We start from the raw sequence: 27,138 nt of genomic DNA, 5'->3' as shown, positions 1-27,138 counted from the left end.
ATCGTTCCGTTTCCTGGTAAGACTCACACTGTGTGTCCCAAACTCTGACTTTTCACTTTCTCTCTCTCTACCATGTAGATTTAAGACTGAAGTGTGCTGTTCACCAAACTAGCAGCAAAGCAACACATGTTCAGTGACAAGACTGCTTTGCATCAGGTCGTCCTGCCCTGTGCAGAGGCTCAGCTGTGGACTAACTGTGACTTTTACTTCGCTTTACTCAGTTCCGGTTCAGCGATGGGTAAAGAAGGCGAGGGCACGGGTCTAGCAGCGCCGTTCGTCCCCTCCACAAACATGTTAGGAATGTCCTGGCCAAAGTAGATCTTATGTTACCCGCTGTGGCTGAAAATAAACCCAATCCAGGTGTTGGAACAACTTGAGAGGGTGGGAAGAGTTAATAACAGGTTCAGAATCTGACTCAGCTGAGGAGGATATTTTTATGGGTCATCAAAACGTTGCATTAATGGAGGATTAAAAAAAAAAAAGTCAAAGGGAGGAGGATTTTTTTTTCCTATAAATTGCCATCTGGCCTCATTTATCAAATATAATATGCAGACTTTAGTCCAGGTGCCATCGCATTAAGATCCTTCTGTAATGCAGTCTTCAGAATCTCATCTATAATATCTGTGAGACACAAAAAGACAAATTGTGTCAACATGCAATCAATACCACTTGAAAGGTTTAGGGAAAAAAAAACTACAACAACAACTAAAAACTATAGTAAAGCAAAGTCAATTTCTTACCAAACAACTCAATGTAGACCTCCTGCAGAGTGTGCACGCTGCAGAACTGGTTCAGTTTATGATGGATCTTGTTGAAAATTAGAGTTTTGTCATAATCAGCTGTGTAGTTCCTAACAATATTCACCACTGAAAACACAGATTCAGACCATTATAGCTGGTCAAACTGGAAACAAAACCGCTTTTCATTCAGTCACATGAATGTTACGTGGAATTGCTGTCTACATTTCTACAATTTAGAACAGTCATCTTTTTTTTCTTATCATTTGGAAAGTTATCTGTCTTTTGTAACACCATTGTAAACAAAAAACGAACACATGGTAAAACATCATGTGGTTTTTGCTGCCTGACTGAATCCATAATTTAACACAAAATTACTTTTATTTTGCCTTTTCTATTTACATCTGGTTTGTGAAGCTCCTGAAGTATCTTGTTTCTTGACCAGTTAATTATTAGTTTTCTCTTCAAGCATATTTTCCTTCATTGCGCCAGTCAGGCGTTTTGACTTTACACCACAAGATGGCGACAAAATAACAGGTATTTCAGGAATGTGACTGAATGAAACAACTGAATGCTTCAATCAAGAAACTTTTGTGTTTCAATCTGCCCCCGAAAATAAAATAAAAAACCCAAAAATAAAATAAAAACTCTGAATAATAAAATAACCGAGAGGCCACTTTGACGACAGTATGAATGATTCGTTTGTTAATGTGACTGTTTTTGCAATGCAACTAAAACATGTTGGTAATTGTGTTTACTTTTTCGTGTCAAAATAATAGAAGATACTCGGGAGAAAAAAAAGAAACATGGCACAATTCTTTTGGCTGACCTGGGAGGTCAGTTTGAGATGTTAATTTCCAGGATATTACATATCAAATGGGCGGAGAACTGAAGACGTTTCCTCTGGGCTTGGAAGCTGACAATGACAGAGTCCGTCTAACAGAGCAACATGACACATTCTGGATATTTTATATGGATTTTCATCTCCTCATGCGGTAAGCAAAATGTCTTTCTTTGTTTCTTTTGCTCTTTGTGTCTTTTATTCTTTCTTCCTTTATTTGAGAATAACAAGTAAGAATACTTTAACTCTCTCTAAGTCTATATTGTTTTGTTGTTGTGGCTGTTCTTCTTCTTAAATCTATTATTATTAATTTATTAATCTTTTATATATTACCTCCTTTTCAGGGGTCTTGTTGGGAAAAGTTTTACTGTGACCTACAATTCTGATCAGGGAACCCAAGTTTCAACTACCTCCAACCATGAGGTTTGTCCATTTCCTGTTTGTTATTTGCATTTTATTTGGTGAAGTGCAAATAGTCCTATAAGCACTTTATAGGACTTTATTTGGTGAACTTGAATTATAGGACTTAGTGCTTATTTTGGCTTGGATTAATAAGCAGCAGAAAATTATGAAACACTTTACAGAAAGAGAGAGAGAGAGTTTGGCCTGGCACTGAATTCTGTCACAGCTTGTCTCTGCTACATATCAGAGAAAGCCTTTTTCTCAAAGGCAGATCCTGTTCTTACAATTCTAGGCCACACTGGTCTGTACATCCCAAACCTTCTATCACAATCATCTTTATTATTACAAAGAAATCGGATGACGTGTACGTTTCTCATCAACTGACATATTTGTACATTTCCTATCCTAGCCAATGCCGTGCCTCATTTACGTGGAATAAAATCACACTTTGAGCAGAGTTTATTTTCAAAAATTCAATAATTCTTCAACATTAATAGGAACTCAATTAATTTTTAGGTCCACTGCTACTACCATGGGCATGTTGTAGGAGTGGAGGACTCCTCTGCCAGCATTGGTTGTGCTCAGGAATGAAGTAAGTAAAATGTTGTTTTTAGGTCTTAGCAGCACCAGATGTCTGCTTAAGGAAGGGCAGATTTCACTGAGCAACTGTGGCACATTGGTCAGTGTGTCCAATTCAACGTGAAGAATGGACTCCCAAGACATCCTGCGACATGACAATGCTTAATTTTACATGTCTCCGTATGAAATTAACTCATTCGTTTGTTTATGTATTTATGTTTCCCCCCATTTTCTTATTTTTTCTTTTTATGCAAATGAAAACTAGCTTGGACAAGACGTTAATCTCCATAGTGAGAGAACAAAAAATCTAAATACTGTTGCAACCATCTCTGGAGATAATGAGGGATCTTATAAGATTTTTATGAAAACATACAGGGAAATAAATGATCAGATTCCTCTTGTTTCATGTACATGACTGCAATTCTGGTACATGATCTAAACTGAGAGGAAATGTTACAAAGAATGTAAACACTCCTCTGAGTACTAAATTGGTTGTCATTTATAATTTGGTTCTGGTACTTTTATACTTCATTTCAATAATAATATGAATCACAGAGACACGCTGGCTGAAGAGAACAATAAAACCTGTCAAAACTCCTCTGGCAGATTTTACATCAGACGTTTACATCAATTTGTTTTTAATTTGTACGAGTTTTTTTTTTCCTTCTTCTTCTTCTTCCTACTGTTTTTATGTTTTATATTTTTATGGAATTGTTTAATTTGGCCCACTGTTAACCAATTTATTGGTAATTTTGTAATCTTTTTGTACTTTTGATCCTGTTTGTGGGCTTTCATGGTTGTTTTATATTTTGAATGGTCACTTTAATGTCTATTTATGTTTTTATTACTTAGAGTGGTTGGTGTGTGGCGACCCAAGGAATGCTGAGTGCTTTTCCTTTTTTGTTTTATTTTCATTTGTTGTGTTTTATGATCTTTTGACATTACATCCTGGTATTTGTGTCTATCATGTGGGCTTTATATTACAGAATCAGTAGCAGAGGCGTTATGGCTCCACAAGCTGCTCTGTAATGAACCAGTCAGCACTATCATTGGCACTTTATCCATTGTGTACAAAAGACAGTTAATTATTTGTTTTCAGCCCTCTGGTTTTGTTCTTTATCAGGATGTTAAATGTGGTATTTTGTTTCAGCCACTAGGTGGCCTCACGTTCGTGTTTGCTGCATGTTGTTGATAGAGCTGAGTGTATTAAGTGGTGTGGCTCAAAGCAGGCTTCGCTGTTGTCCTTTTCTATCGTGTGCGTCCATTGAATGTAAGTAATACTGTTGTCGGTTTAGTTCAGGTTATAAATGTCTAAGAGCTGTATCGTATCCTGTCACGTTTAATATTATTGTCGTTTGCTGCGGTTTGCTTAATTTGTTGAGAGCTAAAAGTTAGCCGTTAGCACTACGCTATTAAGCTCGGTTGATTAGATGCAGCTGTTACTCTTGTCACTATTTGCTGCCAAAATGCCTTATTTCTCTTGTATATGTTACTGTGTGATGCTATAATTAACAGATTTGATTATTATTTACATTCTCATAACTATTAAGAAGTTTATAGTAATATTTAAACATAAATAAGTTTGTACACTTTGCAGACATTTGGTTTATTGTGCATTTACCTGCAAGTTCTTATAATTTGTATTTGTTTATCTTGTAGAAACCACACATACACATACGCACCCATCCACAGTCCCAACTGCATGTGACTATATGTATGGAGAACAGCAAGAATTCATTAAAGTCGTTTGAAGATAAATCCTGGAGTTGGACATCCTCTTCTTACATCAATCACAAACTCACCTGAACATATACTTTAACTGTCCTAACCCGACACCCTGGAGTGATTGCTTGTCCATCAATAACTGAATCAGCTTCAATCTTCAAAACACATTGGATAGCATTTCATAATAATTTCAGTTTCTCTTTTTTTTTTTTTTAATCAAAATTAACAAATATATCTTGCGTCATGATTGTAATTCTTACATATAGTGTCTGCAAACATGGTGATGGAAAGATTGTGCCTTCATTTGTATTCTGTTGAAATAAATCAATCAAATTATTTATTCCTTCGTGTTTTCATTCAGAGGCCATTTGTTTTGGTTCAAAAGTGGTTACCTAGCAACCTCTGAAACAAACATGATAGCGGAAAGCTATGGAGCTAATTGTTTTATGCTGAGGGATGTGTATTGTTCTGGTAATGGAGAGTTTACTTAGTGAGGAGGAAGAGCGGGACACGCTTGCATGGGTAGATAAATTACCTTTATCCAGGCACACAAAGCACATCAACAGGGACTTTAGTGATGGAGGTAGATCTTGTCTTGTGTCTGTAAATGCTACTCAATGATTGTTTACTCAGTTTGTTCATGTCAGCTTGTGTTTTATTTATTTGGCTACTCTGTGTGTCTACATGCTGGACCCTCCTGCAGTGATGGTTGCGGAGATTGTTAAGCATTACTTCCCAAAGATTGTTGACATTCACAACTACATTACTTCCTGCAAAAGGCAGCAGAAAATCAGCAACTGGAACCTTCTCAACAAGTAAGACAAGCTGTAGCTTTGTATTTCATTACATCTGATTCCTGGGAATTATTTCTGGTATTCTTCTATCAGGGCCCTGGTGAAAGAATTAATATTAAAAACTAATGTTTGTGTTTATGGTGCTATTCACAGTGACACGATTCACAGAACAATTGGCTCGCAGCACCATAGATTACCCATCATTTATTCTTGTTATTATAATTGTGTGTTTGATGCTAAAAAGCAAAATCTTCCCATGCTAACCAAAGCACACAGTTATAGTTGTCCCATTAGTTTTTAGGAAATCCAGCACCTTCAGGCTTGTCATTGCAGGACAAAAAAGGGTTTTTCCTTATAAGTGGTTATTAAAAAAAACAAAAAAAAAAAAAAACAAGTCAATCACGTTTCTTTTTCGTTGTTTTTTAAAAATTCTTTACTTTTTTCTCACTGCGCATAATAGAAATGTGAAGTTGTCGTCTTGTTTAGCCTGAGGACTAGTCACTAAAACAAATGGGCTTTGTCATGAAGCCCGAATTTATTAATCATCCATTAAATTGCTCACTCTGATCAAATCCAAAATATTAAGAATGAATATAAATTTTAAATATGTTTTAAAAGAGCCCATAGAAATATCTTCAAAAGTGAAAAAACAAGTTTTTCCTATTTTTACAAATTATAAAAAAAGACAGAACGATTGAGTTATTGGACTGGTTTTCAGTTACAAAATCAGTCTAACTGAAAATGCATATTCATATGCGTTAATATGAATATTAATATTTGTATATTAATATGCAAATATAAGATTGATATTTTTTTCTGGGTCTTTTTATCAAGTCATCAGAAAACACCGACATGCACTCACTAACCCACATCCTGGCAACTGGAGTTACACACAGCCAAGTACAAATTTATGAGACCCGACTGTAAACATAGTTGTCCCTGTGGGCTCATTAGTAAATTGCATGTCGTTTGCTTTTTACTTATTTTTTTTGTAGTAGAAACTTATGTTTCTCCGTATGGTCAGGAGGGTGTTTTCCAAGCTGGAGTTTTATGTCTCAGACGAAGCGGTGGAGAAGATTGTTTCAAGCATTCCTGGGGCGATACTGCCAGTGATGTTTTTCCTCAAGGAGAAGTTAGAGAAGAAACTGTCATTTTCAGGTACTATGTTAAATCTTCTACTACACTCTATGTATTCAAAGATGTAAAAGCGTGGCATACTCTCTCCAGATCACTGACAGAGAGAGATATCCTGAGTCTGAGTTGGTAAAAGCTTGACATCATGACAGAGGCCACCTACTTATCAGATTTAAAACCCCTATCAAAAGTCATGCTCAGAGATTTTACATCTGAGAAGAGGAAATGATAAAAGGTACCTGAGAGAGAAAGCAGCTGGACCCGAACAAAATAAAACATTTTTGCTCTTTGACTTTTAGGAGGTTACTGCTCAATATTTGTTTGGACATTGTCAGAATAAATTGCTAAAATTGTTAGAATTTTATTTTATAAACTCAAGCGGAAATAAAATATGTAATAAAGACCATATTTTGACCCATAGGGTCATAAAAAGGAAATAGAAAATTATAGAAAATAAACACTGGATTTTTAGTTTTTTTTTTTCATGACAATTCAAATCCAACCACTTAACTTAATATTCTGATAAAACAAACAGCTCCTCACTAGTCTTTTGTACTCTCTTGCTTTAGTCTTTCATCTGCACCCATCCTCTATCAGCAAGGGGGGCTCAGGTCTCCTTATCAGCTCCCAACTTTCAGATGGTCCTTATCCAGCAGTGAGAGTTCAGCACTGTTGACTGAAAAACAGATTTTCTTTCTGTCCTCTTTTCTGACATTGTCTGTCTCATTTTGTATTCCTCGCTTATTTGCTAACTTCTTTACTTTCAGTTATTAAGCTCACCAGATTTGTTAGATTCAATCTCTGAAAATGTCTCCTCTTTTGTTGTTTGTTTTGTTAGATGTAGAAATTCAAGAGGCTGAAGCAAAACTTGTGGCTGAACTGGCAGAGATGAAGATTGCAGAGCCAACAGTGTATGGGAAACTGTTACTTTGAATTGAAACTAAAAGTTTCAAAAATCAGTTGCTCTACTTGTAATGACGATTAGAATGAACCAACATTTGACTTGTTCATTTTTAATTCACAAAGGAATCCGCAACAAGTGACATTTTTCACAGACATGAGCCTTTCAGTGACCCGGCAAATCATACTGGAAAAAGAACTTCAGGTCCAGGAACTTCAGGATATTCTGAAGGTACACTCATGCACAAACATCCATCTTCCTTTACAATGCTCTGTGTGAGGGGAAGCTTGCTCGTGTTGCAGCACAAGTGCGTGGATGTGTGTGTGGGCCTGTCATAGCCTGGGTCAGCAGCAGTCCATGAGTCACCACCGGCTCAGTGGCGATATTTTTTTTTCTTTCTTTTGCCTCATCTGTTTAAAAAAGGGGGGAAAAAAACCATAAAGCTGTCCTACATTTCCAACTTCCCTTTCAAGTTCATGTCTCCTTAGGGAAACTACCTCCAGTCTGACATTCTCTGTTTTCTCGTACTTAGAACCTTCAGGTGAAAGTGAGCAAGTTGGAGGAGCTGATTCAATTGAAGGACAAGCGCATTGAACATCTGACATGTCTTTCAGGGATGTACAAAACTAAACTACGGCTCGCTAGCCCATAAGTAGCCACCGGCTTAGCAAATAAAAGCCTGTTTCTTTTGCCACATCCGTATTTGTTTTAATGATGTAATTATTGAAGAACAACTGCATGTCCATCCTTTCTTTAATTCTATATTATAAACATTTGGCTCTAAATTCTGATTTTTCTTTTTTTTTTTTGAAAATATATCAGTCAACAGATATATGCAATAGTTATTTGCCCTATTATAAATATAGGGACTTACTGGCCAATGACATAAACTGAAGCTAGCTAATATAACAGGCTTGGTGACTTATTTTACCATAAAGTTCAGTCAGACAACATGCAGCACTGAGAAATTAGACAAAAAAAGATTCTAGAATAAATCATGGTTTTGTTTATGTGCTTCTGCTTTTAAAAGAGGATATGAAGTTTCAGTGTTTATTTCTCAAATATATTCAACTTCTGCATCCTTTCAAATATTGCATATTTTTTATACACAGTAACCCCAAAGTTGGACTGTTTCTCACCGACTTCCTCTACTTGCTAAAGCTTTCCTTTATAAGCAACATGTATACGGCTGGCTGCCTTTGTTCAGCACACTGCAAACTCACCATCTGCTGGCACTGAGGAGTACTACACACTGACCACCCACCCATCAACCAACCCACACACTCACACATTACACCACACAGGAGAGGTACCAAAATAGGTTTTATTATCTTTTTTTTTGTTTTTTTTACATAAGAACATTGTCAAAACTGGAAAACATGTTTGCATAAAAACCTTTTAAAACAAGAAGACAATGTTTCGATTTCATGGATTGTACAAAATATTAACAAAAAATAAATTTCATAAGTGATTCATACCCCTCCTTTTGCATCAACATTTGAACCCATCACCAAAGCAATGCAGAGCGTAGAGGTCAGGCAAACGAGCATTAGTAGTGTCCACTGCATGCTGCGTTTGTCTACTAGAATCCAGGTTGTGCCTCTTTTTAGTTTATGGGACTACTAAATGTTTCAGTCTGTGAGTGCATCTCTGGGAGTGACCCCCTTTAATAATTAAGGCTTGAATTCTGTATCGCAAAAGATGATTAAAGTTAAAGAAGCCTAAAATGAAAGAAAAGCATTAAAAAACCCAAAAACCCATTAAATTCTAGCACCAACTTGCAATATCAGCCTTTATCTTGAAATACTTATTCCTGGGATTAGTTTGAAATTAAATTACAATAAAACTGAACAAACACAGTTGTGTTGAAAATAATAGCAGTGCTAAAAGATCAATCACTGTTCTAGGTGAAAGCCAATAATTTGCTGGCAGGTGTAGTGGAATAATAAAACCAACAGTGACAACAGCCATGAATGTTCATGTTACTGAGTCATTAATTAAGAGAGAGGCCCTAGCGAGCTTTCAATTTGTAGGTATGATGTATTGGTCAATGGAACCTGAGTACAACAGAAATATTTTCATGGTATTTTGATTAAAAAGTTGACTTGGAAAAAAGGAAACCGTGTTAAATGGTGGCTGCTTTGCTGAAATGATCTTAAATGCTTTATAATTGAACCCAAAACCAAAAAGATGTGGACAAAGAGACAAAGCAGTTAACCACCAAACACTGATCTAAGATGGAGGCTGGAAAACGTGATCACAGGAACCAGAAGTAGACTCCATGCTACAGATGTGAAGCACTTAGGAACAGTGATAAACAACTAAATATTATTCCAGCGAGTCAAAGAGCTGAAAGCTCAAGAATTTTCTTCAGTTTATGCATCACATGTTTGAGTTTGAATATCCTAATATTCCCTTATCCTCAATTTCTGTAGACATAGCAAGTTTGATTATTTTTGTCCTCAATAATTGACATCAAAAATAATAATTCAGATATATAGAAAGCAAAGGTTAAAAACTTTCCGTTTTAAACCCACTGCTGATATTTTGAGCACAACTGTATGTTTAACCGCTTATTACTAATCAGATGCGTGTTGCCATTAAACCCTGAAAACCCATCAACATTACAGTCATTAGCAAATTATCAGAAGTTTCCAGTCAAATTTTAAGAGTAGAAAAAGTAAACAATGACAAAATTGGAAGATTTACTTCAACCTCAACAAAAGCTTATCCTCACAATATAGACAGCTACTGTGAGTTGACTGCATACAAAAAGGTGTTCGGTGCAATCAAACCATCATCATTCGTTCAGTTTTAGGCTTGAAAACAATTTTTTGTTTACTTTCTTTTTTATTTTTGACGTAAAAGCAAAGCATTGCTCAATAATAAGTCAAACAATAATTAGAATAAACTAAAACGTCCTGAGAATTTACATTTAATCATATCTGAACAAGCTGTGTAAGGAGACAATCATGGGTTTTATTTATCTGAATTAAAAAACAAAACAAAAAAACATGCATAGCCCTGTTAATCAAAACCATACCAACATGCCGACAGCCTGACAAAAGAAATTCCCCCACCTTTACTGATTTACTCCATATCAAGCATCTTAATTTAGCTTTATGAGACAAAAAATATGAGTTTATGTCCCTTTTCCTTCACAGTAAGTGTCACAGAAAGTCAGCAAACCAACAGATTACAAATTAAAATCATCCATAAAAATAAAGCAAACAGCCAACAATCTTATTTATCCACTACTCTGCTCCACAAAACTTCCAGATCTCTGAGTGAAAGGAAGATTAACAGCTGGGATTATTTTCATTGTGTCTTTAATGTTGAAACATTTGCATTCAACCAGCCTAAGTGCCAAAACGTCACCAGGAGCAGCATGAGGTGTTAATCAATTGTTCTCAGGCGTGGACTAAGAGAGGATAGCCAACCACTAACTTGTTAAAAGAAAAACAAATGGCACAGATGACTTTAATTACTTAGAAACGTCTCCATCCAACTCAATTAGTGTCACCAGTCAAGTTTCAATGTAGTTAAACCAGAGGTTAGAAAAACAGTAACTCATGGCGATCACAAATCACAGCTGCTGCACATAAGTAATGAAAATGGCTCCAAAAGCAAAGTTAAACGCTGCAATGATTTAATTAAAAAAAAAGGAAAAAAAAGCAGGTGTAAGTACTTTCTGTCACCTTCCCAGACGTAAAGTCGGCATCGTTCCGTTTCCTGGTAAGACTCACACTGTGTGTCCCAAACTCTGACTTTTCACTTTCTCTCTCTCTACCATGTAGATTTAAGACTGAAGTGTGCTGTTCACCAAACTAGCAGCAAAGCAACACATGTTCAGTGACAAGACCGCTTTGCATCAGGTCGTCCTGCCCTGTGCAGAGGCTCAGCTGTGGACTCACTGTGACTTTTACTTCGCTTTACTCAGTTCCGGTTCAGCGATGGGTAAAGAAGGCGAGGGCACGGGTCTAGCAGCGCCGTTCGTCCCCTCCACAAACATGTTAGGAATGTCCTGGCCAAAGTAGATCTTACTGTTACCCGCTATGGCCTGGTACTTCATGAGCTCCAGGTATTCCGGTGTCAATTTCAGCTGCAAAGATTTAGAAGAAAAACAGCTCATTATTAATGCAAATCAACTCATGAAAATACTAGCGTGTCTCTTAGCACGACAATCCAGGCTGAAAATAAACCCAATCCAGGTGTTGGAACAACTTGAGAGGGTGGGAGGAGTTAATAACATGTCCAGGATCTGACTCAAGCTGAGGAGGATATTTTATGGGTAATCAAAACGTTACATTTCTAGAGGATAAAAAAAGCCAAAGGTAGGAGGAGTATATGAAGCATAAATTGCCATCTGGCCTCATTTATCAAATATAATATGCAGACTTTAAATATTCTGACAGTCAGAGAGACTAAACTGAATCCTGCCTGCAGCTTTGTGCTTATTGACAAATCAAATAAGTCTTTCATTAATTAAATGAATTAAACATTTAACTTAATTTGAAAAAAAGAAATAGAAAATATACATTTTCTTTACACATCATGATATATTTAGAGCATATGTTCTTTTTTTATGATTATGGCTCATGACTAGTAAAAATCCAAAATTCAATCTCAGGAGAATAATACTTGAGATCAATAAAAATGTATTATCTTTTGAACAGGAATGCAAAAGCCTAACCCTGACTGTATGCAGGCATGTGACTGGAGAGTTGAGTGGAAGGAAAAAGTAGAAAAAGGTGGAGAAGCATCAGGGATAATCAGTCTGAAGATGATTGAGAAGCAAAACCCATCAATTGGAATATATGACCTAATCAGTTTTTGTAAAGTTTATTTACAAGAAAATGAACTGGATTGAACCTACGAGTTTTAGGGAGGCAAGAAATAACAGAGATATTTCACTGAACCTACATTATCCATAGTTTTTCTTTTTTTTTGTTTTATTAGTGACAAAATGAGCTATTCAATGATATTGTACTCCATTGGGATCCCACTGTAGAAGTGATTTATTCATCTTCTTACCCTGTTAGATTCTGCAGATTTGGCAGCAGTGTAGTATTCTGCATCAGCCTTCGCCTTCTCCCTTGCCAGGAAAGCAGCGTCTAAAACAGAAACAGTTTCAAAACCATCGAGGATGTCACAGAAACGTCTGAGAATCTCAACACGCGATGCTAACCTTCTATTTCAGAAATCTTCTTCTCCGTCTCTTTCTCCATGACTTTCTGCTTGTACTGGATCTCTGCTACTTGAGCAACCTTTTGAGCCTCTGTTGGGTAAAACAGGGAAGGAAACAGTTAACTGTGCTCCAAGACATTAGCAGATTCACAGACACTAAAACAACAGATTTACCAATAATGGCTTTCTTCCTTTCAGTCTCTGCTTCTTTTTCTACCACTTTCTGAGTCTGCACTGTTATTAAAAGGCGGGTCTTTTCAGCCTCCCTGTACATACACACAAACAAAAGAAAAAAAAGTTTTGGAAAGTGTTTTGCCATCTTTCAACCGAGAGGATGGATTAAAAATATATTTTAAAAAAATGTGCACTAAAGGATTATAAACTCACATGAGTTCAAAGTTCCTCCTGATAGATTCTGGAATCTTTGGCTTGGTAACACGAACTGCCTTGAACCAACAAGTGAACGTAAAGAGGAATGAAAAACAATATGCTTTGATACAAAATTTATTAATTTTATAGTATAGTCAAAGTTCAATGATTAATCATTTACCAACTTTGTGACATGAAGTAGAGAAATGAAGAAATCACAGTTCAAGATTTTCGTTTGAAATACCTGAATTGTTAGTCCAGGTGCCATCGCATTAAGATCCTTCTGTAATGCAGTCTTCAGATTCTCATCTATAATATCTGCGAGACACAAAAAGGCAAATTGTGTCAACATGCAATCAATATCACTTGAAGGGTTTAGGGAGAAAAAATACAATAACAACTAAAAACTACATCAAAGCAAAGTCAAATTTCTCACCAAACAACTCAATGTAGACCTCCTGCAGAGTGTGCACGCTGCAGAACTGGTTCAGTTCATGATGGATCTTGTTGAAAATTAGAGTTTTGTCATAATCAGCTGTGTAGTTCCTAACAATATCCACCACTGAAAACACAGATTCGGACCATTATAGCAAAAACTATGCAGACTAAGGATAGTCAAGTGAATGTTCATGTTAGAAGAAATTTGAACATGTTTTACCTGCTGAAGGGACCAACATGTTAACCACTTCTATCCTGTCAAAATAAATCATCACGCCTCCACTGTTTAGAGAAAGAGGACAGAACAAAAAATATATACATTTTTAATAAAATAATTTTCTGGATGTGGGTCTGTGTCCAAAAAAGATATTGCATCAGTAGGTGTGGGCATACCTTGTTCCACAAGGCACATTCTTGATCTCATCGGTCTGAAGCGTGGTCTGAAACAGAGACCCAATAATACACATTTTTATAATAGCTTAATAAAAGCCCAAATTATTGCAAAGTGACACTAGTGTTGAAACATGTTAACTAAAACAACAATGTAATGTTGTTAAATATGTAAAAGGCATGAGTTCATTCATGTCCTTGGAATTATGATTTGTCAGAAATATAATATTTTATCTTGTGGCTCTGTGATGACAACATAAATCATAATCATCGCTGAAGGACGCAAGACCTTTTCAACCCCTCCATTTAAATGAAAAATAAAAAATAAATGCAGAAATTACCTGCACTGCTCTATATGTGGTGATGAAAGGCAGCATAATGTGATATCCTGGGCCATTGGGAGAGGTCAGCAATGCGCACCCCTGAAACAAATATAAACAAATGCTTTGGTCAGAATAGATGAAGAACGACATTCACACAAACACACAGATACAGAGTGTGTGTAACTAGAGTTTTGACTTAAATTTTGGAGGCAGTTTGGTCTAAACTACCAGGGAGACACTATGTGACTGTCGTCACAGAATGAAGTCTAAAAGTTAACGCTTTTTCTTAGTACCAGAAAGACACTATGGTTTTTATTTGCAGGGTAAGATGTTCAACCCTTTTAAACCCTCGATCATTCCTGCTTGCAATCATCAGAAAATCTCTTAATTACAGTAAAGATAAACAGGGAACAGACACAGATATTGTTGAATTGCACCAATCACCAGCAGAAGATGTAATCACTAATTAATCAGTTCTGAAATAACAGTTAAATCCTGATCAAGAGTTGTATACAAAGTGTTCTCCTCCCCACACACACACACACAGCCTCCCAAAACAAATTATCATAAATGATTGAAAAAGTTGTATCTTTTATAGAATTACTGATTTAATAATCCAACAGCAAATCAGTGCTTTTTTCCCTCTTAAATATGACAACTTATTTATTCTAAATAATCTTGTAGCACTAGAAATGCAAAGTCTTGTGATACTATCTACTTTAACATTTTAAAGTGTCAAATAAAGCCATATTATTACATACAACAATACCTGTAGTAAACAGCAAGGTGTCCTTCCTCTATCTTGTGAATAGAGGAGTGCAAAAGGATGGCCATCATCCCGGCCATTGTTGCAAATACTGCCCCTACATGCGGCATCGTCATCCTCACTTGCTGTCACCTTCAGGAAAAGAAAGAAGCATAAACAGTTAACTGTTTGTGTATCACTCAACAATCAAACCAAAAATAAAAGATGCGTTCAGATACACAGAAACTGTCTGCAGACAAGCTTCCAGCCACTTCCCATTTCTTGGTCAACTATTGCTGAAAGTAATACTGAAAGTCTTGATTTTAAAAAGGTTTTGATGCAGTTTATGACCTGTAAGCAACACATTCTCTTTAATACACAAGGCAACAAAAAGCTGCAGAAGAAATATTTGAGCCATGAGACCTGGATGATAAAGAAAACGGTAAAACATAGATGTTATTTGTAGATGAAGCCCACAGTTTAATTTAAAAAGACGTAAAAACGGGCCTATAATGTCCCTCATTTGCAATTTTGAGATCCGACACTGCACAATAGTTCACCCAGCAAGTATAATGCGTCCTATTGTCACATCAGGTGAGTTTAGGTAAGGCTAGGCTAACGCTAACAAGAAATTATTAGCTTGCAGAATGAGTAGAACAGTGAAATAGTTAAATATAATTTGAAATAACAGGAGAGCACATTTTTACTACACCTATGCATCAGTCAGAGTAGTCACCACAGCCGATAAGAGACGCTGACTGAGCATTAGTTTGACCAGGCTAGCCTGAAAGGCAGACTCAGCTAGCTAGCTCTCGTTATCTCTTCGGAAGACAGCAACTGTCAGCATATAGAGCGTAACGCTAACTTTAGCAGAAAGCTAATAAACTACCTCAGCTTCTACACTGCTGGAACATAAAACATAATCATGTAAGCGACAAAGTAAACGGCTGGCTATTGACATAAATTTACCACAATATCGAACCGTCCACACCTCTGGTTTTATCTTTCAGCGACCCATCCCCCCCTCACACCGCCTCCTCCTCCCGCAGCTTTCTGTCAGCGCTCTTGGGCTGGGCTGGGAATTCCGAATCCCTTCTGAGATCCGGATATCTGGGCCCAAATCACCTTAAAGAACCGGGTCCTTTGGCTTCGAACTGGATATTCTTGATATTGGGTAAAACTAAACGTCAACAGTTAATCTTTTAGCTCCAGAAAGAGTGTTATTTTTTTCATCCTCGGAAATGTTTTTCTTTTTGTTTTTCAGTGGAGATAAGAGTAATCGTTGATGATGCTTTGAAGATGTATGGTTATGAGGACCAGCCAATTTTCTTTCGCTTGGATTTGAGTGCTAAACAGCAAGTCAAAAAGTTCAAATCGTTAGTGACTATTTAAAGGACTAACGACTTTAATCTTTTCTTGTTTTATTTTCTGCCTGATTCAAAACTACTAATTTAAGTAATATGTGGAACTTTTTTTTCATGCATAATAATCAGCTGGGTGCCCCATTTTAATTTTTTCTACATAGTTCATTCTTTAAATTATTCAACTCATTTGCACATTTCTTTTAATCAGACTATTTTGTTTTTAATAATTGCACAGTAATATTTTTTTATATTGTAAATTTGTCCACACTGTACAGTCGTTTACGCTTGATTTTATATTGTTTGTCTTTGTGAATATGAATGCTCCCATTTACCTTAGTCTGCTGCTTGTACACTTGAATTTGCCCACTGTGGGACGATAAAGAATATTTCCATTCTATTGTAGTCTATAACTGTTTGCTGCCCCTCACACTCGTTCCGCAATCTCAACCCTTTGCAGCTCAGAAAGGTATTTCACATGATTTCTCATGAGATGGTTATGTCTCATATTATACTCATTCTTTTAATATAGGATCTTGAATTTTCTAGCTCTGTTCTTTCATCTCCTTTTAGTATATGAATAACTTTCTGAAATATTGTCAGCAGCTTTTAATTGGTTTGCATATACAGTTAAAAAGAGAGATAAGCAATAAAGAAAATAAAGGTGAATTATTGCATGTTTTTAACATTTATAAAACTTTCTTCACATTTCACCGTGCAGTTTTATCGAAAACAGTGCCTAACTCCAATTAATTTCGAAAAAAATAAATACGTTCTAGCTGAAAACATTTGTTAACATTCTGTAATATATGAACCTAAAACATGCATAGCTTACTTTGTCATGATGTTGCATATATTATTGTTATTATATTATTATTTACGGTAATTACACAACTCAAACAGAAAGATGTCAGATAGTTTAGCCCCAGGAAAGGCATATCAAAGTATGCATTTTCTGAAAGCTCTTAGAGCTACTGAGAATCCACTTTGTTTGCTCCAAGCTCAACCCAGCTCCAGTCCTGATCCTGTGGAGAAAGAGAAAAAAAACACTATTCATACAGCACTTACCAACAACCTTTCACTTTTATGTTAACACTGGTTTCCAGAGTCAGACGTCTACATTTTCATTACTTCAAATTTAAGTTTTACCAAAATATACGTATAAAAGGTTGATAATTTTTACTGCATTAAATGAGAAAGGTGTCTTTTTGCATTGAGAAGTAAAAGTGTAGAAAAACAAAAAGAAATCTGTTCAATCCCATACAGCAATTAAAAAATAAATAAAATCTAAGCTCAGACACCCTTTTTTTTGTAAAAAATTTACTCAGACAGAAATTAGGAGTTGTGTGCCTAACTTACTTAATCGGCTCACTTCCCTACCTGCACTACTTTTACACATCAGTTAGCATAACGATTAGCCACTTCGTACTGACCATAACACTTTGCTTCAATTCTTGGGTGGCATCTTGCATCAGGGATGTAAAATGATTCAGGTAGCGCTGATTTTCATCCAGAAGTTGTTGAACCGTTTCACTGAAAAAGACATGAGACTAAATTTGCAGGGCACTGTCTTTTTCCAACAACGTAACAATTATAAGACCAGATCCCCTGCTGTGTATGTGGTTATACTGATATTAGTGAAAGAAGAAAAGCAAGACAAAGAAAAAGAAAGAAAAAACACAACAGCACATCAAAGATTTAGTTTTTTCACAGGATGCAATATTCCACACTTATTAAACAAATCATTTGCTATAGTATCATATTATTACTAATACTTTCTAAAAATCAAACAAATACATTTATTCAAAAGGGAAAATTGTGCAAAGACTTTAGCTACAAGAGCAGCACTTATTCTCTTCCTGTAACATTTTCACAAGGTTGAATGAACAGAGGGAGGGACCTCTGGCCATTTGTCTTTGCACAGTATAGAAATAGAAATATCCTTTATTGTTCCTCATTGTGGAAATTCAGATGCACCAATAGCAAAGTGAAAGACAAAGGGAAGCATGTAAATTCACACAAATCTTACCCGTCACTCGGCTGTTTTTGTTTTAGTGACGACAGCTGAGAGTTGCTCTGAGCCTGCAGACAAAATCACACACTTTGTAAGGTACAAAGCTCCATGATTGTATGATGACTAGATTTCATATCACAGAGCTTTAGCAATATTTATTGAGCATTTCTGACATACTTACACAGGCAATCTTGAGAAGGAACCAGAACTCTTTCTGTCTCTTTGTTTGCATTTGCATCACTTCAGTTTCTGCAGCTTTGATGTTCACAACAGCCTTTTCTAGTTTAGGGAACAAATCCACGATGCGCTGCTTACACATCAGGATCGCACTACAAAATCAAGTGGCCCCACACAGACAGAAACGCAATAAAATGCATATCCAGCTGCACTGAGATTTACTAGTTTGTATGTGTAATGAGTAAATCACCTTAGATGAGTGTAGAGGTCTTTTAAAACTCTGTCCTGATTCTGAACCGTTTGAAGTATTGTCCGCACCATGTCTGAGCTATCACTGTAGCCATGTGGAGGGTCGTTACCTGCAGGAAACATGTTAGTTATTTCAGTAATTCAGTTCAAAAAGTCAGATACATTATAAAAAGGAATTACTCACAGTTGCAGAGTATAAATTTAAAGTGTAAATTTGAGGTTAATCACTTAAATATAATTAAAAACCAAAATTACATAAAACCAATGGGAAAAAGATTAAAAACTCTTATGTCATTGTCATGTTATTGCTTACACAATCATAGGGAAAACAGCTATCCATCAGCAAGTAATGGACACCATCCACAAGAAAATTTAGACATTAATAGAAAGTTGAGTGGAAGGAAAAAACTGTGGCAGAAAAAGTTAGGATAACACTTCAGTGGATATCTTTAACCACTGAAGCTGAATTAAAAAGAGCTTTTATCAAGTATAGAATAGATATTTTGTATACATGGACACTTTAAGTAAGTTGACAGTTTTGATTTAAAAATTCTTTTTCTGTAGTCTTAATGTAATTTTGGTTTTTAGTAATCCATAAAACATAATGTTAAAAATAAAGTGAAATAACTACTATGTCGATTTATGTCTAATAAATAGATCATGATGAAGCATTATTTCATTAAATTCTATTCTATTATTTTCAATTCCAGGTAGCTGAAATTTTATGTTTTGAATCTGTAATTTTGTACTAACTTTTGCATTTAGTTTTCAGTTGCTTGTAGAGTTCAACAGCCTTTTCTTCACTGGAAAAGAGACAAACAATAAACAAGTGAGCACCACCTTTATAATTTTTGTGTTAGGGTTGACATTTGTCTAACATTTTTATAGCTTTCAAAGTTTTTATTTGGCATAATTACTGTATTAAGCAATTAAAGTCAATTGACAGAGAAGATAGACACTATTTCAGAAACACATGGACACTTGTAAAAAATAACTTAAAAGAAAGCTACTGACAACTTCTCCATCACATCTCCTTGTCTCCTGGCAAACGGACTCCGCTGCAACTCCACAATTTCAGAATGTAGCGCCAATATCTCTTCGTCAAGACCCGACACATTTGCAACCTACAGCACAAAATATCCCTTAGCACAGATTTTTTATTTTCTTCAAAGCACTGTGTTGTGTTTACAGATTCCATACCTGTGTAAACCCATCAGCCTTCTGTTCATTTTCTTGCCATGCCCGCTGCATCTTCTCTGAAGCTGAACATAATAAACACACAGAAGCAGGAAGTTCACTTGAGTTTTCAGAAAAACAACTTTGCGTATCACAGGAAGAAATGAATCACTACTGACAGATGCCGCTGTTGCTCTGCTTGGTGTATTGTTCGAGATCCTGCTGGATGCTGGTCTTAAAGATAGCTAGCTTAGCGTGGAGCTGTTGTGAGTAGGAGAAGAGGCGGTGCTTGTACTGCGTCAAGGTGGAGTTGTAACGCAGCAGACTTAGCCTGCAGACATAGAAATAATACAGGAGGTAAGTTTGAATGAGTTAGTGTGTCTACGGCATTTTGAGGCACTTACATTGCAGCTCTCTGCCCCTGGTACAGCCGCAGGTAGTCCTCCTTAAGACCACATATGTAGCTGAGGGCTTCTCCCCACACCTTTCTAAGAGGAGACAGGGGCAGCTGTGTCTTTGTTTCCCTGACTGAGCATAAAACAGAAGGCATAAAAACATAAATGACACCTAATTATTATGAAGGTGGCATTTAAAGAATGTATTATAAATAAATAAAAGGAACCAGAGCAGTCAGTATTCACAGATCCGATTCAAACATGGTACTACCATCCTGGGTAATCCAATTGAATCCATCAAGAACTAAACCAAAGTGTGAAAGCACTCCAAACATTTTATCTGACTGAGACATCAAATCAGATAAAATGCTTCCCACTTTCTGACTTGCACATATTTCTTTCATATTTCTTGCAAAAATGCAAGAAATATTTGCATTTTCTGAATCACACATTGCTTGTCTTATTCTTTGAATTTTGTCATTGAAAAAAACTCTACAAAATCACAGCATGACTTGTTGGAGAAGAATTAGAAGGGACAGGTGGTGGGCTGCTTGCCAACAAAACTATATAAGGTCCAGGCATTGCTTGTGTTTTTGTTGGCCATATCAGAGAAATAAAACTATAACTCTAGATTATAGTAGACATAAAAAAACATCGTTATAAAAATGTCACTACGCCATTGGTCAAAGGTAACTACCCAGAAGTGAAGAAAGAAGTAGATCAACAGATAAATAGAAAAGTGATACAAGATATACAATTCTTTGAATGATTTCAGTTTCTTTAAGAGCTCAATAATCCAAAGTTATATGTCATCAAGGCTTTCATTTCCATTCAACTTTCTTGTATTTTAACCAGTGAATAATAAATGTCTAGAGCAGCTTGCAGGAGTCTGATGTTTCACTGTTCTGGAAAACCTGAAATGCAAATGCAATGTTGTTGTTACTGCTCCCCTGTATGGAGTGACTGTGGGTTTATTTGCAAGTAAAGCAGGAAACATGGATCTGATCATTCAGGTCAGATTATAATAACGTGTGTGACAAGGGAGGCTTGACTACCATCATCTAAATCAGTCAAAACATGTGTTCATGCCATGTCTGAAGAGCGCCTTATAAAAGGTCAAAATCTTGCAGATTTTACGCAATAAAATATAAACAATTTCTAAAATTTAAATGTCAAAATTTTCCAAAAGTTAAAAAAAACAAGAAAAAGAAATTCCGTCGAGTAGAGTAAAATGTCTTACCGATAAAGTTAACACTGTCTGGCAGGGGTCTGGCAGTCAGGGGTCCTGAGTACTTGGTAAGGCTCTTATCAAACAGGAACACTATGGAGGCGTCCCAGCCGCGCTAAAAGTACCAACAAATAATTTTTTTTTTTAAAAAAGAAAAAAACAAAATAAAGACACTGACATTAGGTGCAAGTCTATTCCTAGTTTTTGAGAAAGTAATAGAATTTAAAAGTACATTGCCCACATAATGCAGAGGTCATTTATTTTTCAAAAAATTACACTGGCCAGATAGTCTGAAAGAAAACAAATTGTAGTCTATAGTTTCCATTAGGGTTGTAAAAAAAAAAAAAAAAAAAAAAAAAAAAAAAAAACTAAATGAACAACAACAAAATCAGTTTGGTATTTACTTTAGTTTGATTCAACCAAGATAGACAAATAAAAAGTGGCGATTGTAGAATTAAACAGAAGGAGGGGCAAATGGATGGAATTTTGAAGTAAAGACAATGCGGACATTTGAGAATAAAATCACCTTGGAGTTGTTTTGATATAGAGACAATTTAGTGCACGAGCTATACTTGAATGCTCCATAAAAGGGCAGCAGTTGGGGATTCTCCTCTGGTCAGAGAGAGTGGTCATGATTGAATCTGATGTGCTGTGTAGCATTTTGGATGGTTCAATGCTGCAGTCAGCTGGATTTGGACTCCAGCTGATACCAGGAATGCTAACATTCAGGATGACATTCCTGGAAGTGAGCCATTCAGTTAAGTGCAGAACAAGCTGCTGGAGCCAATTGAGTGTCTCCTTCAGATGTGTACAACTATGTTTTAACAGTTATAAAGATTTTTTTCATGAATGAATGGAAACCTTAATGTTCCCAACAATAGAGTTTCGGAACTGTCCTGTCTGGTATGTTTCGATGTCACTTTTTAAAGTTAGTAGAAACAATCTGCATATGTTCAGGTATAAAACAACACTGCATTTATTTGGTACATGTGGGTACCATTACACCATGATTTCCATGCTTACTTCATATACACTGCTTTGTTTGTTGTTGCAAACTAATCACACACTTTGTTCCTTTTCAGAAACACAAAGTTCCACATAAACAAATATAAATTCACTGCTTCAAATCAAAGACAAAGAACAGGACAATTTTAACAACAAACATGTGCCTAAAGAGAGTAGACACTGTTTGCCACGCAGCATAAGCAACTACTGTATATGTCTGACTTATTTGTGTCACATACCAAACCGTCTGGCAGACACTGCATGGGCGCCCACCGTGGGTCAAGGGTGTTTCCTGTCTCCAGCAGCAACTCCTGACTCTCAGGAGAGATGTGTGCCTGAGTCTGAGCCTCTAGACGACGCTGCAGGCAGAGAAAACTCTCCTCCACACCCAAAACCATCGAGTGCAGCTGGGCTGATGTCATGTCCAAGACATGCATAATCTGAAACAGCACAGGCAGAATGTTACTAGCTAGAGATTTGCTTGGCTGTAGTTTAGAAAAAAGCTTTCAGGCAAAAATACAATGAATGTTTTCAACCTTCATGTTGAGAATATTGTCCAGTAAGGTGAAACATCGTGGCTTGTTTGTTTTTGGATCCGGACCTCCACCACGGAAAGCAGGATCCCAGAGTAGGAGCATCTGCAGGAGACACTCAATTGGCTCCAGTAGCGGCCTGGTAACACAGACAAAACACATATACACATATTTTGGAGACTAGTTTCTCACAATGAGGCAATCTTCACTGGTCGATCGGAAAAAAGTAAATTTCTGTCTTTACTTGCTGAGGTTGTTGGGATATGACAGATGTGCTGAGAACCGAATTTCTCCATTCATGTCCTCTACCGCCATAATGTCTTTAGGACCTTTGTTCTTGACTTTGTTTATCCTAAAAAAAAAAAAAAAAGAAAATATGCAAATCAAAAAAAGATCCTAAATTCCTCAAAATGTTCAAAAGGAGCCTTTCTATGATTCATATGCAGTGCTGTCTCCCTTATCTTCAATCACTTTATCGTCTTTCTGAAAGCTTCAATTTGTCACAAGCTCTAAAAGTCGGCACAGCTGCCACCATTACACACAGCTGTCACCATTACTAACTAACTACTACTAACTACTACTATTTGGGTTTCTTAGTTAATCAATTCTTGCAATGTTCCTGCTGAATAATTATCAGATCTGTTTCACTCATGTCAAAAAAGACCTCAAAACTCATCATTTGTAAATTTTTTAACCTCTTATTTGCATTTATTTGATGCCACAAACCTTTCGGTTCTCCAACAAAAACATCATTGTGAAACATGCATTTGGTTGGAGACAGTGTCACTTCTGGCAGCAGGAGGAGACCATAAACAGGTCATACAGGTAGTTCAAAATTGTTACAGATGATATGTAACAACCTGAAGGTTTGTCGTGTTTCTCAGCAGAGTCTAAGCAGCTTGGAGAATATTCCACTCAACTTCCCAATCATTTGAACAGCCAACTTTGACCTTTGGTTGGTTACACAGGATAATACGGTGGACATCATTACATTTACCAAAATTGATGAGTTGCTGGAAATCAACAATTCTACCTAACCTGGGAGACTCTTAAAATTCCTAGTATATAACGATTATGTATCATTGACTTACCACTGTACTGGCTGCATGTTGTGCAGAAAGGGTCGAAAACCGCAAATGCATTCAAAAATAACCGTCCCAAAACTCCAGTAATCCACCGTCACAGTGTATGGCTTACTCTCAAACAACTCTGGAGCCTGCCACACATACACAAGAGGTTAAGCTTAAGATTTCTGACTATTATCTGAGAAGACATCAGTCACTGATGCAACACTTACTTACCAGGTATTGAAGAGTCCCAACAAAGGATGTACAAAGACTTCCTTGATCCAGATCTTTTGCATATCCTAGGTCTATGATTTTATGGACAAGCTTCAGAGCAGAAAGCCACATTTATACAGTTAAACATTGAACAAAGGAGTAACATTACACTACACTGGCAAAATACATGTAAGAAAATAGAAATTACAGACCTTTCCATCAATCTCTTGCAGAACAATGTTCTCTGGTTTTAGGTCTCTGTGAATAATCTTATTTTCATGGAGATACTGGATACCAGAGCCTGTTTTCACAAAATAAAGTCAGTTTACATACATATGTAAGTGAACTTTTAATCAAAGTGAAGGCAGATGAAAACTTTACCAATGTCACTGAGAGAGACAGGACTTCACTCTCCTTCAGTCCACAACAATTTTCTGGTTTATTCAACACCTAAATAAAATCACTTGATCTGTTAAGCTCCAAAGTTCAAAAATACTTATTCAGATTCTTTTTGAAACAAGCCTTTGGTACCTTGCGTAGATCTCCTTTAGCACAGTACTCCATGGCGAGCAGAGGTAGGTCGTTGAGAGCGATGGAGGTCACATCTTCTGGTACTTCTCTGGCCTGAACAATATTCACATGGTTCAGCCTGTAAAACAAAAATTGCAACAAATATGTTGTTTTTTTATTTTTGGCAAGTTTGCGATGTGGGGTGTAAATTGTTAAAAGACTATATGATCAATGCAATCATCCAATAAAACTCTTACTTCCTCATGATTTGAATCTCCCTGCTCCACCGTTCTTTATTCTTCACACTCAGGTCCAGGCGGCAAAGTTTCACAGCAATCTTCTCTCCCGACTCCTGCTCCGAGAATAGATGAAGAGTAAAGTTTGATCAGTCTGGACTTTATTTTCTTCGGGACAACAGATGGCTTGTTTAAAACTTACATTGTGTTGGTACAGGTAGACATGCCCAAAGCCTCCCACCCCGAGTCTTTCTTTATTTGTCCAATTGATGCATGTTGGGCTCTTTTTCAGGGTAGGACGCTCCATGGTGTGCAAACAATTCAACTGTAAACATTAAAAACCAGATAAGGTATTGCAAGCCCCGACACTGTGGGACTACTATAGTGTGAAGCTGTTTCAGTGTTTTAGTAAGCTAAATCATCCATAACGCTATACACTCCCAAATGTTCATGGCGATTTGGTGATCAGATTTGTTGCAGCTGCGTCTAAATGCTGTAACAACTTGCCTCTTCACATTATGTCTAAAACTAACTTCATTTTATTTTATTTAAGTAACCTAGGAGGTGTGTCTTCTTCATGCCACGCCCCTTAGTTTAAGTGTTTTATGCAAAAGGAACACCAAACACTGGTGTATTTACTATATGTGGACATACAAAAGCCAGCATTTTAGTTTAAAAAATATTCTAATTTTTTGAGAAACAGCTGTGAGCCATAACAATTTAAACCAACAGTCTGTGTGTAAATAAACTAAGAAATCTGAGTTTTCTTCATCTTGTCAAACTATTGAAATTAATTCACTTTTCAATGACGTTTAATTTATTGAGGTGTGAAACAAATTTATGGTTTAAGTCGTACAATCTTCAATAGGTTGTCTTGTACAGCATATATTACTTGTCAAAACTAAGAAAAAAAAAACATTTGTACAAAGACCGCTCCACCATATTCCACATGAAAATAACAACATAATAAAGATATTACGCCTTATAAAAGGATGCCACCTCAGACTTGGTGTTTCTGGGGCTAAAAGCTATTTTGGTCAGCTGTTATTGTAGCACTCCATCTCCATAAAGTTTAAAAACCTTAATTATATCAAACAATAGGCCTTTTAAAGGTAACCGTGGCGCCACAAACCTTGTAAACTCACCTTTCCTTGCGGTCAGAGTCGCCAGTCGCCAAAAACAGTTTGTTGTTTCTGTCAGAACATTGTCTCGTCAGTTAGCTAACCATGTTGTTTACGGTCCTGCTCATTTCAGTGTCTGTGTAAGAAGACGGTGGCCCGGCCCAATGACAACTTCACCAGATTAGCATGACTCTAAAGGTGAGGTTTGCGTATATAGTTTGTTGTTGTTGGTGGTGGGAATTCACAGAGAGTGACTTCACTGACTCCAACGTCAGCGATAAAGTGAAAGTAAGGAGTGGCTCTGCGCATGCGTGTTTCACACCGCTGAAAAAACGTGACATTTTCATGGCGCTTCATTTGACACGCGTGATTTTTGTGTTAATTGTTGAGGTTTCTTATTCTCTTTTGTCTCACATTCAAGTTAGAACCGCATAAAAAAGTGTACATAAACTACAAAAGAAGTAACTTTTTGTTGCTACTTTTGAACAAACTTTTTTGTTACCACCAAAAGTTAGGAAATTCCCCAGCAATTACAAGACGAAGAAGTCTGGCACCGCCACTAGATGGCGCCAAATTACGCGTTTTGTGTCATTACAAACCCCAAATTTGTACTCAAAGTTTTAGTCACTTAAAAGCAAAAAGTGGCCATCCGAGAAATTAATCAAGTAACAGTATAAAAGTATTTGGTAAAAAGGCAATTACTTGAGTTCTGACCATTAACGTTTAGTCAGATATTAAATTTGTATTTTAATATTTCATATGAAAATTATGTGATCAGAAAGACAAAACTGTGAAACTATGTAAAGATTTAGGAACTTTGAAGACCTAAAAAATACAAATCACAGTTTCAGAATAAATTTAAGTAAATATAGAACTTTATTTTCTTAACTTATCAAACCAATACTTACAGATTAAAGTACTTTCAGTGACAACATATAATCTTTAATGTATGTCCACTTGACTTTAAAATGGTTAACAGACAATGACATTGCAACATAGAAGTTTGTGTAAAGAAATAGTTTCACTTAACACAAACTGTAGGTGAGTTTGTTTGTTTGGTGCATTTTTGGCTTTTCATTCAGTAAAGTGGGCAGACATTTAAAAGTATGAGTGTTGATACTTAATATTATTACTCAATCAAAAGTCAAAATTATGGTGCAGTAAAACTACTAATTTATTTCCCCCCTAAAAAGTTACTCAAGTAAATGTAACAATAAATATAGCTATAGTCGACTAGTGGTTCATTGACTTCTGGTGGTAGTCATGAGAAATCGTGGTCTGAATGATT

General features: G+C 36.4%; 2 protein-coding genes, 2 long non-coding RNA genes and 1 pseudogene across 5 annotated transcripts; 2 read left to right on the top strand and 3 right to left on the bottom strand.

Moving 5' to 3' along the window:
* Positions 1 to 524: 524 nt before the first annotated feature.
* Positions 525 to 4,590, bottom strand: LOC129357749 (uncharacterized). Its single transcript, XR_008605588.1, has 4 exons — positions 4,545 to 4,590; positions 4,362 to 4,439; positions 741 to 866; positions 525 to 621 (listed from the first exon to the last, which is right to left on the bottom strand). It is a non-coding gene; the product is annotated as an uncharacterized LOC129357749 (long non-coding RNA).
* On the top strand, positions 1,662 to 2,555 carry LOC129357750 (uncharacterized). The gene is made up of 3 exons (XR_008605589.1): positions 1,662 to 1,732; positions 1,923 to 2,001; positions 2,497 to 2,555. It is a non-coding gene; the product is annotated as an uncharacterized LOC129357750 (long non-coding RNA).
* Positions 3,308 to 7,807, top strand: LOC129357748 (sperm flagellar protein 1-like). 2 transcript variants are annotated; one of them, XM_055026781.1, is made up of 6 exons: positions 3,308 to 3,829; positions 4,988 to 5,099; positions 6,103 to 6,236; positions 7,051 to 7,123; positions 7,239 to 7,344; positions 7,646 to 7,807. In XM_055026781.1, the coding sequence occupies exons 1-6, from the start codon at positions 3,691 to 3,693 to the stop codon at positions 7,763 to 7,765; spliced, it is 684 nt and encodes a 227-aa protein (XP_054882756.1). In that variant the 5' UTR covers positions 3,308 to 3,690; the 3' UTR covers positions 7,766 to 7,807. The 2 variants fall into 2 exon arrangements, with proteins under 2 accessions (XP_054882756.1, XP_054882757.1); XM_055026782.1 differs by lacking the exon at positions 3,308 to 3,829 and adding an exon at positions 4,736 to 4,867.
* A 609-nt stretch (positions 7,808 to 8,416) lies between these two features.
* Positions 8,417 to 15,606, bottom strand: LOC129357753 (erlin-1-like). The gene is made up of 13 exons (XM_055026786.1): positions 15,535 to 15,606; positions 14,590 to 14,718; position 14,168; positions 13,839 to 13,919; positions 13,501 to 13,547; positions 13,328 to 13,389; positions 13,106 to 13,231; positions 12,914 to 12,987; positions 12,688 to 12,746; positions 12,475 to 12,566; positions 12,302 to 12,391; positions 12,148 to 12,227; positions 8,417 to 11,215 (listed from the first exon to the last, which is right to left on the bottom strand). The coding sequence occupies exons 2-13, from the start codon at positions 14,700 to 14,702 to the stop codon at positions 11,036 to 11,038; spliced, it is 1,005 nt and encodes a 334-aa protein (XP_054882761.1). The 5' UTR covers positions 14,703 to 14,718; positions 15,535 to 15,606; the 3' UTR covers positions 8,417 to 11,035.
* A 914-nt stretch (positions 15,607 to 16,520) lies between these two features.
* LOC129357754 (inhibitor of nuclear factor kappa-B kinase subunit alpha-like) lies at positions 16,521 to 26,137 on the bottom strand (annotated as a pseudogene).
* Between the last annotated feature and the right edge of the window lie 1,001 nt (positions 26,138 to 27,138).

The sequence above is a fragment of the Poeciliopsis prolifica genome, unplaced genomic scaffold (assembly GCF_027474105.1).
Source record: "Poeciliopsis prolifica strain line A6 unplaced genomic scaffold, Auburn_PproV2 SCAFFOLD297, whole genome shotgun sequence".
Taxonomy (NCBI): Eukaryota; Metazoa; Chordata; class Actinopteri; order Cyprinodontiformes; family Poeciliidae; genus Poeciliopsis; species Poeciliopsis prolifica.
The sequence above is the reverse complement of the archived record's forward strand: the minus strand, read 5'-3'. Positions and strand labels throughout refer to the sequence as shown.

Excerpts from the sequence above, each read along its gene's own strand:
- LOC129357748 (XM_055026781.1), top strand. The coding sequence starts at position 3,691 with ATGTGGTATTTTGTTTCAGCCACTAGGTGGCCTCACGTTCGTGTTTGC. Across the intron at positions 3,830-4,987 it reads ATCGTGTGCGTCCATTGAAT|TGATGGTTGCGGAGATTGTT; the intron begins GTAAGTAATACT and ends ACCCTCCTGCAG. Across the intron at positions 6,237-7,050 it reads GAAGAAACTGTCATTTTCAG|ATGTAGAAATTCAAGAGGCT; the intron begins GTACTATGTTAA and ends TTGTTTTGTTAG.
- LOC129357753 (XM_055026786.1), bottom strand. The coding sequence starts at position 14,702 with ATGACGATGCCGCATGTAGGGGCAGTATTTGCAACAATGGCCGGGATG. Across the intron at positions 13,548-13,838 it reads CCACATATAGAGCAGTGCAG|ACCACGCTTCAGACCGATGA; the intron begins GTAATTTCTGCA and ends TCTCTGTTTCAG. Across the intron at positions 12,392-12,474 it reads AAGGAAGAAAGCCATTATTG|AGGCTCAAAAGGTTGCTCAA; the intron begins GTAAATCTGTTG and ends TTTACCCAACAG.